We start from the raw sequence: 12,133 nt of genomic DNA on the forward strand, positions 1-12,133 counted from the left end.
GGACGGTTTACCCCTGCGCTACTGTCATCCACACCCGCGGACGGTTTACCCCTGCGCTACTGTCATCCACACCCGCAGACGGTTTACCCCTGCACTACTGTCATCCACACCCGCGGACGGTTTACCCCTGCGCTACTGTCATCCACACCCTCGGATGGTTTACCCCTGCGCTACTGTCATCCGCACACGCGGAACCGTTTCCCCTGCGTGCCCCCAGGAGGAGGCCCGCTCTGGGCTTGAGTGGCCCACGGTTGTTTCCATGAAAACCCACGTATGTGGCACAGGCCGGGCGGGGGGGAACGCTTTGTGAGGACCTCTCTGCAGAGCCTCTGGCTTCCTCCCTCCAGGTCCTGAGTTTGAGGCTGTGCAGCATCTCAGCGCCGAGGAGCTGGGAAAGTGGGCCGCCAGGCGTTATCTGGCACCCGCCCGCCCGCGCTGCAGGCTCTGCGTCACACATGCACGGTTTGCTAGAGCAGTGTCTTTTCTGAAATCCTGTAGTAGAAGGGGTGTCACACGTTGACACTTGGGTTGTTTGTATCCTCCAGCATACGGGCATTTGTTTGCCCGACTGCTACCTCTGTGAGCCAGGCTGGAGAGGCTGGTCGCAGGACCTACCTGCCGGTCCACACGCAGCCACACTCGAGCTCGGTGCACTCACCAGGCCTGAGACCTGACGATGTTCATCCTCGTCGGGCAGAGCACACCTTCTGAGGTGCGGGGCGGCCTACAGACCCAAGTCGCCACCCAGACCCTCCTCCCCAGACAGCCCAGATTTCCCTTGCCATCCAGGAAGAGCCCATCTCGAAGACTTCACCCCAGACATATCTCTCGTGTATGTTTTTCTGGCTGTGTTATTGAGCTTTTGTTTCACGTTGGGTTATAGTGGTGGTTTGGACGCTGGCCTTGCTGTATTTCATAGACTGCCGTGACGCCACTGATCAGGCCTCTGCTCTTCACTGGTTATTTGACGGATAGGCCCTCGTACCCCTCTCGGGCCCACAAGTGAGATGTGATCCACAGACTCTTAGGCTTCCTGCTGGGGTCACAGGTGGACACCACCACTCCACCTTCTCTTCTGCAGAGAGGTAGACTCGGGGCTGGCCTGAGGCTCAGCCTCCTATGACAGCCATGTGCCATCACAACCAGCTATGGGTTAACTAGGAATCTCATGAACGTTTCTGCCGGGGCTGGCCTTGAACCACAATCCTCCTGTTCTCAGCCTTCAAACTAAGATTACAGGAATGAACCGCCAGTGAAACTAAAAAGACTACAAGGAGACGTCGCTGTAATTCCAGTTCCATTATGACAATTCCACAGTGTATAGCATACTTTGATCTTTATTATTCAATATCCTGTCGTTTTTCTCCCCCCACACCTGCGATCCTCTGTAGACAGAGCCCTGCTCACTCCCGTCCCGTGACCACTATCATCACTTAAGGTCTAGCTTCGATTGCAAACCCTTAAACAAGGCCAGGGTGGTTGCTTTCATCAAGCCGTAGGTAAGAGGATCTCACTTCAAGGCCAGCCCCAGGGAAAAAACTATGAGAACAACAAGCTAAAGCAAAACAGGACCAGAGCAAGTATGAGGCCCTGAGCTCTGATGCCAGTACTCCAACTCCTCCTAACCCGAACCAAGACTCCCAGGCGGTTAACCACGCCGCTGAGTGTGTTAACACCGCTTGCCCTTAACAAGCTCGTGGCTGGTAGCGACTTTTTAATGCTTTTAAGAGGCTGTTGGTATTAATAATGCTCAGGGGACAAAGCTGCGCTTTAGAAAATGAGGATGCTTAAACCAATTTAGCAGAAGATGGAACTTGAGTAATTTCTTTCACTTACAGAAAGACTGCACAGCTCTGGGTAGTGTTGCAGCACCATTGCCGGTAGTTGGCATGGAGTTGCCTGGAGTAGGATTTTTAGAGCCATCCTCCGTGTTCATAGTGGAGTTGTGCGGTCCTGATTCTTCCTGCAGAAAACCCGACCATGTGCTGAGGGTTCTAAGCCCTTTCTGCTTTTGAACAATAGCTAACACCTACGCTTGTTCTCGCCCGAGGTCTGGCTGGGCCAGTGCCTTCTGTAGAGTCTGTCCCAACTTGTTTTGTCCAGTTGTTCATCGTCTCTGGGTGACAGCTGTCTGGTGTTTGATTTCAGTATCCGGCCAAACATCTTCCTGGGAGTTGCTGAGGGCTCAGCCCAGTATAAGAAGTGGTACTTTGAGCTGATTATCGACCAGGTGGACCCCTTCCTGACAGCGGAGCCCACGCACCTGCGGGTGGGCTGGGCATCGTCCCCGGGCTACGCCCCGTACCCCGGAGGCGGGGAAGGATGGGGAGGTAATGGTGTGGGCGATGACTTGCACTCCTACGGCTTCGACGGACTTCACCTTTGGTCAGGTGAGTGCCCCCCAAAGGCTGACCTCTGACCTCTTCCCCAAAACCACGGAGTCTCACATTGCTCACGTTGAACCTGCCACTGTCTGGTGAAACAATACAGATTTATGAGTCTCGGAGTATATTAGGTTTAATACAACACTGCTTTGACGAGTCCTCGGTACTTGGTCCACAGCATATCACGTGACTTGAGCTCAGTCTCTCTATTGCTAAAAACCTTGATCACATAGGATCGTTGTGATTTCATGAATAAACAGCCGCTTAGCTTTCTTTACCAGGCAATAAGCTTTTTTTCTCATTTTCTCATCCTTTTATTCATAGACTTTCATAGAAGAAAGAAAGGTTTCTGGAGCTTAGCATATCTAAACTCCACACCATGAGCTGGGAAGAATCAGTCTCCTTAAAGAAATTAGAAACACGTCAAACCTGCATACTGTTCACGTTTGACTTCATTGTTCGTTTGTTTGTTTAATATTGCTGTGGGTCCTATAATGAGGAACTTATCCCTCATTCTCTGCAGTGAAATAAAGTACTAAAGCTTCACACACAGACTCCTAGACCACACTCAGCAAACTGGTCAGTGTGCACCGCGCATTCTAGGCTGTGGTATTTCTCCACGACAGATGGCCTGCGTTCCGTGCGCCTCCCTGGCTTGGCTGGCCGCGCACGCCGACCCGGTGTTCATGGACTCCTACTCCAGCCTGACCAGCTCTGCCAGGGGCAGATTTGTCATTCATTCCTTTGCGCTCTTCTTTCTGGTTTGTCCACTACACGTTCTGAATTCCCAGACTGACATGATACCTTCCCTACCTCTATGAAAGCAACCTTTGTACCTCCGTTCCAGTGTTTACCCGGTAGCCTTGTAAGGTTTCTTGATTGTACATTCCCATCTAGGCTATGGACTCCTCAGGGGCAAGAACCTTGGCCTGTGTTTGGTTTTATTTAAGAAGGATGTGATATTTTCAATCTTTTAGTCCACTGATAACAGTGAACAGTTTTAAGCTGAGATTAGAACTATTACCAAAGATACGTGTACAAGATTGGCATCTGGCTCCCATACCCATCGGGTGAAACATTTTTAATTACCTTTTGGTGACTTAGTATGAAGCCATTACAATCCAGTTCTAATGAATATTTTATGAGAGAGCTAAATGTTTGATGTTATAGTTGGAAAAAATGATAAAGCCTGTGTATCCCAGTTTGGTTGAAAATCTGTAGGTATGCATGTATGCACTTTACTAGAAACATTTTGTGGACCTTTTTTTCTTTTTTTATACTTTCCTGTATACATTTTGAACATTTGTAAGAAACATATGTTTTTCAATCAAGAAATAAGATACTTGCATCTTTGTCACCCTACTAAATCTGACGTTCAAGTTCTTAAAAGCCAATGAGCCGGCCAGGCTGCGCGGTGGTATCTGACCACCTGCCGCCCTCTGTGGCTTTTCTCCCAGGGATAGAGGGGACACATCTTCTTTTTCCCTGGTGGCTTCAAGAAACACACCAGGGCTTTGGGCAAGTACCGTGCCGCTGGGCTGGATCCCGGCCCTTGTTTTTGAGAGATTCTCATGATGTAGCCCAGGCTGGCTTTCGGCCCCCGACCCCACCCCACCCTCTCGAGCACTAGAATCGCTGCCAAGTGCCCGCACGCTGCTCTGGCTGTATGTTTCTGAGGATGTAGAAGGCAGCAAGGCCTTTGAGTATGAGTATGAGTGGTACCCCTGCCTCCGGAGAGCTTCACCCAGCAGAAGCAGTATCTGTCAGGCACGATGCCTGCTCTCTCTTCCACTTAGAAATACTTTCTCAGTGTTCATATCACAACACAGTGCTTCAAATATGTTGGCCCCTCCCAGTCTCCGACGTGCCCGCTGTACCCCACCTCCCCGAGGTGGCCGCTGGGTCTCCCCCCTCCCCGTGGGCATCCCCAGGGTCCTCCATCTCTTCCTGTGCTGTGCCCACCAGGACGGATACCCAGAGCGGTCGCCTCCATCAACCAGCACCTGCTGAGGTCGGACGACGTGGTGAGCTGCTGCCTGGACCTGGGGGTGCCCAGCATCTCCTTCCGCATCAACGGGCAGCCGGTCCAGGGCATGTTTGAGAACTTCAACACCGACGGGCTCTTCTTCCCTGTGATGAGCTTCTCAGCCGGCGTCAAGTAAGTTACGTCCAGGTCGCAGGAAGTGGCCCTGCCTCCTCTGCGGGTTCCATGAGCCCAACCACCCTGGAAGGTCGGCGTGGACGCCAGACCGCGTGCTCAGGGCTGGCTGAACAGCCTCCTCCCCCTGCAGCGTCCTGCCACATTCCCAGATACGGCACGTAGTGAGATAAATTCTGTGCAGAAAACTAATAGTTACGAGAGCGTTGCGTGTTTATTTGAAGAGAAAATCTTGAAAGGTTTAAGTAGCGCAGTAAACATCCCCTTTGAGTGTGATGCTTAGCAGTAATTGTCCTTACTATTTTGGCGTATTTTCTCCAAGTCTTTTTTCACGTAAATATGTACATTCTTCTTAAATGGCAATCACAGTGGGTATGAAGTTTTATGTCTTGGTTTGGATTCGGCAGTACGTTACAAGCCTTTTCCTAAGCTCTCAGGGATCTTCGAAATGACATTTTATGACCAAATTATGTTCCTTTATTTGGCTGCTCCATAAATAACCATTCAAATTCCATTTCTATTGTTGTAAATAAAATTACCACAAACATGCCTGCATATAAATCCTCTTCTGAACTTAGTTTGTTCTTCCTAGAAGGTCAGAAATATATACTGAACTTTTTTAAAGTCCCAGTTGATGATTATGTGGCCAAACTGATTTTAGGAAAACTGTCTGAAAATTTCAGAATTTATTATCAACAGTTGAACTCTCTATGAAGCTCTAAAAAGCCATAAATTCCTTCATAACTTATTTTACAGTAGATCTGGCACCAACAGAAGTAAAATTTTCAGTCTGTCATCGATCCTACCTCTTGCTATTGGTTTGTTTAGTTGCAGAGATAATGTGTGTGCTTGTTGTAGGATGCTGGCACTCATCTGGCTTCGGGCTCTGCCTAATGTGTGTATATGCAGCATAGACTTTCTTATTTTCTTTTTTCAACTCCCAAGACTTCCAAGGTCTAAATATTTCAGGTAAAGAATTTGGACCTAGCATGTCATTTAGAGCAGTATATGGAAAGGCCCGGCTGGCTGAGCCCTTCTTAACCCTTCCTGCCCTCAGTGTTTTCCTTTTTTAATTTTTTTTCTAAACAGTTGGAATCCAGGGCCTCAATCTCTTCCACGGGAGCCACATCTCCAGCCCTTTTTGTTCTGGCTACTTTTTAGATAGGACTTTATTTTTTGCGAGGGCTGACCCCAACAGTCCTAAATGACGCATGCATACCACAGCCCAGCCATGGTTGAGATGGAGTCTTGCAGACTTTTTTGCCTGGGGGCTGAGACCTGCCGTCTCTGATCTTAGCCCCCCATGCCACTGCAGAGAAAGATGCTCAGGCTGGCCTCAAACTTCAACCCTCCTGATCTCTACTTCCCAAGTAGCTAGGAAAACAGGCGTGAGCCTGTACCCAGCTTGTACTTTGACCGTCTTAACCATTCGTTCATTTTTCCTGTTTCTCTTAAAACACTGAGATAGGACTTTTGTATCTATGGCTTTTTTTTTTTAGGGTGGGGAATGGGGCTCTTTTGGAATCCTCTCCTGCAAAGAATAACTGGGCGATGTAGGTGATTAAATGGTGTCTGTAAGCAGAAAACTTGTCTTCTGTGTGGGTCAACAAGTCGTGCTATTTTTAGAGCAAACTGAGAAGCAACGTTGTCTAGATAAAAGAAAATGTGTGTCAGCCACAGCTGCTGAGAGTAGAAGGAAGGAGAGCAGTTAGGAAGCTGGAGGTGCATGTGCTGATTTGGTCCCAGCTTAGTTCTGGCTGTGCTGGGCTTGCGGCTGTGCAGGGGTCTCTGAGAAGCAGCACTGAGGCGACTCAGCTTGCCCCAGGAAGCACTCAGCTCTGACGCATCCCTGCCTCTGCTTCAGAAAGGAAGGAGCCCTGCCCGCAGAACTGGACCAGGCGAACGCTGGCGTGAACCCCACACCTCAGGGCCAGCCCTGCCCTGCAGACAGCTAACGCTCCCCATAAACCAGCACTCCCTCCCAGCCCATCCAGGCAAGGCTGGTTCGGTGCTCACACCCACTTCTCTCATTACTTTGTTCGGTTATGGAAAAAAGTAGAAAAAATTGAGATACTAATTCCAGGTGAATTAAAACGCCTACTGAACAGAAATGTCTCAGTGATAACTGCGTGTGTGACAGTGCAGGGCTTGCACTTGGGGCCCGGGCACTGTCCTTTACCTTTTTTTCCTCAGCACTAGCATTTTACTACTTGACCCGCAGCTTTCTGACTTTCTAGTGGTTAATTGGAGACGATGGGCTTCTGGGCTTTCCTGCCTAGGCTGGCCTTGAACCGCAATCCTCCTACCTCAGCCTCAGAGTAGCTAGGACTGTGGACGTGAGCTCTCAGTTCCGGCTCTTCATGACCATTTTTTAGACTTATATTTCACCCGCCTTTGTCAGGTTTGCGTTGGCCCATCCGGACAGTCTGTCTCCATCATGGAGAACTCAGAATCTTCTCTTGTAGTTGCTTCTACCTTCTTCTGTGCGGCTCTGGCTTCTATTTCTCATCATTCTATCGCTTTCAATTTCATGGCCTTTAACAAGACCATGGTTTTAAATTTTTAGCAATTATTTTCCTCTTTACAAACTCTGTTGTTATAATACCTGACAAGATGTCGACCAACAGTCGACAGAGTGAGGCCACGTGAGGAGCGAAACTCTGGTTCGGTTCGGTTTCCCCATGGTGGAGCCAGAGTCAGCGTGAGTAACTGCTGACTGGGCCACGCATCAGCATGCGCCCTCCTGGCTAGCTGGCCTGAGAGCCTCTGTGGTTGTCTTCTCTGCATTACAGGTGTAGCACCCTGAGGGACAGCCTGCTCAGTATGGAACAGAAGTGGCTATGAGACGTGTACACCTTGGCACCCACCAAAAGGGCTCGGATGCCAAGAAGCCCTTATTAAAAATAAAAAGGGAGCTGCCGGTGGCTCACACCCGAAATCCTAGCTATTTGAGATCAGAAGATCATGGTTCAAAGCCAGCCCAGGAAGGAAACTCTGTGAGACTCTTACCTCTAACAAACTACTCCAAAAAGCTGGAAGTAGAGTTGTAGCGCAAGTGGTAGAGTGTTCGCCTTGAGCAAAAGCAGCACAGGGACAGAGTTCAAGCCCCAGGACTGGCAAAAAAAAAATGGATCATGTATCATCCCTGCCCATCATCAGCAAATGGGACACGGGCATCTGGTGGAAGGCCCCGTGTGTGGGACTTGGGGGCCACAAGAGGGTATTTTCTAGAGGAGAATATAGGTTACAGCTATCGACTCCTCAAAACCAGCTTAATCATCTTCCATGACCCTGGTACCAGCCCCTTCTAATTCAAAAACAACCATATCCTAAAACACTTGGTGTCTGGGGTTGCCGTTGGCTTTTTACCGGTATACCCCAGACTTGGCTGGTGTTCAGGTACCCAGCAGCTTTGCTGTGGTCAATGCTGTAGAAATTATTGCTGAAGTAAATACGCTTCTGTAGAGAGCAGCGTGGAGCTGGCCGGCTGGCCGTAAGACCTCAGGTTGTCCTTCAGTCTTAGTGACACAGACCAGAGGTGTGATTATGAGCCATGACTGACTTACTAAGTTCTGGTCAGCAAAGCTTGGACCTCTCTCGACAGCTGGCCCCCTGGTCTCTCCTCCGGGAAGACTGACCTGATTCCATGTTTGCTAGTGATCTGTGACTGATGGAAGGGAAACTCACCTGTGCTGAAATTCCTGGATCAGTCTTGTAAATCTGAGTAGTCATCGCCCTTTCTACAAGTTAGTAAACAAACGTGAACAAAACTCAGAAGAGGAAGTTAAAAATACTAATGGAATTTATTCTCCAATGAGCCAGGAAAGTAAACTTTACACATGGCCAGACTTGTGTGCTTTGTAGGCCTCTCCCTGTTCCTCTGGGAAGTGAACGCGTCATGAGAAAACAAATCTTCTAGCGTGAAGCATCTGGCTTAGAGGAGGAGCCTCGGGTGACACAGAAGACAGGGAGTTGGTGAAGGAAATTGTTTTTAAAGTCTGAGGATCAAGAACAACTAATTCAGGCTCACACCCTTCGTCCTAGGTTAAAAAAAAAACGTGTAGGACGATCATGGTCTAACCCTAAACCCAGATAAAAATGCAAGATCCTACCTAAAAAAAAAATGAAGAGTCCCTGCTCAGCAAACCCCACAAACACACACAGAAGACGGGAACGGTGGGGGAAGATCAAGGGCTCCGTTTTCACCTTCTCTGTGCTTTGAGTTTAACGTTTGTTGGGAGCTGGGAAACTCAGCGAGAAGGAAGGAGGGGACCGTGGAGGCTGATTGCACGGTCGCGTGGGGGAGGGGGAGCTTGCCGAACGCTGGGTGTCAGGTAGAGTGTGTGTTAAGTGATATAGACGCCAGGTAGTTCTGCTGTTTCTCTTTGTACCCCATAAACACATTCCCTGGACTCCTGAGTTGGTGGGTAGGTCCAGTAGCTTTTACTGCTCCTTTACCAGAAACAGCCTTGTCAGTCATTTAAGAGGCCAGTCTATTTGACCATAGAACGCGGTTGCGTCCATCAAGGTGGTAGCCCTTGCCCAACTTGGGCTGGAGTGTGAGGCTGTTTGTCCCCTCCAGTTCTGTCTCTGCCCCCGACCTGTCCTGGAGCTCTGGAGTTCCGTCCGGGAGGCGTGGCTGGTGCACGGGCAGGCCTTGTGGCGTTGGCGTGGCTGGTGCACGGGCAGGCCTTGTGGCGTTGGCGGGTGGCCTGTGGCACTGGGTGGTTTGTGGCAGTTACTCAATCGTTGTCTTTGTCACTGGGGGTTCTTCCGCAGTTTCCCCAGTGAGCAGCAGCCTGTGGCATCTGGAACCGCGTTTCCCAGTCCTGCTGCTGCTCCCTGTTCCCAGTGCTCACCCCCCACCCCGGGGCTTCCGGCCTTTACTTCTAGCCGACCTGCAGAGGGCGGAGCCTTTCGTGGGACCCCGCCTGACTCTCCGGGGGGGCGGCATCTGGCCTTACACTTCCTGGAGGGGGTAGTCTGTGCCATTAGTCCCTTTTTTGCTCTCTTGTCGCTCTCACCAGGCAAATGTACCCTTTGCTAGCTTCCAGAGACTCACTGTGTTCTGAGCAGCCTGACACCTCCCAGGAGCCGTCTCCTTCCCCAAATACCCTTCCTGGGTACAGGGCACAGGTGGCCGGCAAGGCTGAGGCCCCTGCTGGGAACTTTTTGGTTTCTTCTGCACAGCAAGTCCAGCACCTCTATTTAGAATGCCAAGATAAGTTGGCCTCCGAGTTATGGATTCCTGGATCTGCCTTCGGGCTTCTTGCAAAAATCAGCTAACTTGAGCGCCAGACACCGGCCATCTCTTGGCCTTTTGGCTAAGATCAAGGGCAATATCTCCAATAACTAAGATGGGTGTCTGGCATTTCATTTCCTTCTTTTAAGAGTTTCCTTCAAACTTACACTTTACCCCTAGTGATTTCTTCCTAAATTAATAAGTCTGCATCCCCCATGGCGGTCAGGAGGAACCCCACAGTTCTGGTAGCCGCTGTGTGACCTGCCAGCTCTCTCTGGTGGTGAGGGAAGCATCCGGAGCTGGAGAGGGGCCCAGGGCCAGGCCAGTCCGTCCCACCAGCTGGGATGAGGGACTCTAATCCGGCAGGGCTCTGGGACACGTCTCAGCCTTGTCTTCCACCCAGTGGAGCACAACGAAATCGGCTTTGAAGACAGACGCTCCAGTAAGCAGTAAACACGGACTTCTGCCGGAGTTAATTTTTCATTTTAGAGATTTGGGGCCCATTAGAGGAGAGAAAATTTATAACCGAATCATTGCTCTCATTTTAATAACAGAATACAATTGCAGGAAACATTGTTCTCTTTAAACGAGACATGAAACGCTACCTGTCTTGATTTGTTACCTACCCGGCAGATCTTTCAGTGCTAAGGAATTATCCAAACGAAGCCCTGCTGGCAGGAAAGCACACAGATGAATCATTAAGTCCATCTAGAAGTTCTGTGTAGATGTTTCTGGAACTCAACACTAGTAACAGGATGCACTTGCTACAAGTCTTCAGCTTCTCACAGGCAGTCTGCTCAATGAGAAGAGAGAGCCAGAACTCTTCCCACACGAACGCTTTGCTTGAAAAGATCCAATTTTATCCTGAGGTTGCAGCATGTCAATTATACAATCCTTTATGTTGCAGTTGAATCTGGAAAGTTCTCAGCAAATAATCCCTAGGCTTAGTCATGATTTCCTGAAGGCTCCTAGGTCAGCGACACTGCAGGGTAGTGACAGTTTCATTTGAGCGTCTTGTGAATGTCCGCGTCCTTAGTGTGTAAGTACAGATCACGCTCCATTACGTAACGCAGGCAGGCACGCTGCGGGAGGGCATCCTGGTTCCGATTCTGCGCCATGGTGTTTGGAAATCTAAAAGGGCAAAGTGGGAGGCTCCGTGCGATGTCTATAATGAATTTAAAACAGCATTGTGTAAGAATGCTATTTGGATAACGCATTCTCATTGAGAACATGTCTCACTTGGAGAGATCTTTATTTTCCAGTTTCATAATTAGGATTTTTCCATAATCATACTTACGCAGCCAACATTGAGCCTTCTTTGCAAGGCTACATTTCCAGAATGTTCCAGTTAAAGGAAGAAGGGCCTAGTTAGAAATGGCCTTCTGAGACAGCTTTGCCAATCATCACCTTTCTCCCTATGTGTCACCTCTTACACACACACACACATGGACACACACGCATGCACACACGCACACATGCACACACATATGCACACATGCATACAGATACACATGCACACGTGCACATGCATGCATACACACATGCGCATGCACACGCACACATGCACACACACACACACACGCACGCACACTAATGGCTGCAATTCCTGCCAGTCCCAGCTCCAACACAAAGCTGGCCCCTGTCGCGGCCTCCTACCCTCTCACACTGGGACTGTCCCATGACTTTGCGTCTGTGCAGACACATGTGATTGTGTGGATAAGCAAATGCTTGCTAATGGCAAGAGCAAAAGAATGGACAGATGTTGTGCGCTGACCCTGTGTGACCCTGTGAGGTCACTGTCTACCGCTGACCCTGTGTGACCCTGTGCGGTCACTGTCCACCGCTGACCCTGTGTGACCCTGTGAGGTCACTGTCCACTGCTGACGTGACCCTGTGCGGTCACTGTCCACCGCTGACCCTGTGTGACCCTGTGAGGTCACTGTCCACTGCTGACTCTGTGTGACCCTGTGAGGTCACTGTCCACCGCTGACCCTGTGTGACCCTGTGAGGTCACTGTCCACCGCTGACCCTGTGTGACCCTGTGAGGTCGCTGTCCACTGCTGACCCTGTGTGACCCTGTGAGGTCGCTGTCCACCGCTGACCCTGTGTGACCCTGTGAGGTCACTGTCCACCGCTGACCCTGTGTGACCCTGTGAGGTCGCTGTCCACTGCTGACCCTGTGTGACCCTGTGAGGTCGCTGTCCACCGCTGACCCTGTGTGACCCTGTGAGGTCACTGTCCACTGCTGACCCTGTGTGACCCTGTGGTCACTATCTGCAGGTCTGCCTGTCTTGCCATGTTTTAAGTTCTTGGAACAGTGATCATATTTTCTCATCACCTTGTGGAGGT

General features: G+C 50.0%; 1 protein-coding gene across 1 annotated transcript in view; it reads left to right on the forward strand.

The window, feature by feature from the left end:
• Ryr3 (ryanodine receptor 3) overlaps positions 1 to 12,133 on the forward strand; it is a 273,574-nt gene that overhangs the window by 88,395 nt on the left and 173,046 nt on the right. Inside the window, exons 17-18 of the mRNA XM_013014307.1 lie at positions 2,149 to 2,390; positions 4,350 to 4,542. Of these exons, the coding sequence (XP_012869761.1) occupies positions 2,149 to 2,390; positions 4,350 to 4,542 (435 nt within the window). The remainder of the gene's footprint in view (positions 1 to 2,148; positions 2,391 to 4,349; positions 4,543 to 12,133) is intronic.

This window comes from Dipodomys ordii, unplaced genomic scaffold (assembly GCF_000151885.1).
Source record: "Dipodomys ordii isolate 6190 unplaced genomic scaffold, Dord_2.0 Scaffold23, whole genome shotgun sequence".
NCBI lineage: Eukaryota > Metazoa > Chordata > Mammalia > Rodentia > Heteromyidae > Dipodomys > Dipodomys ordii.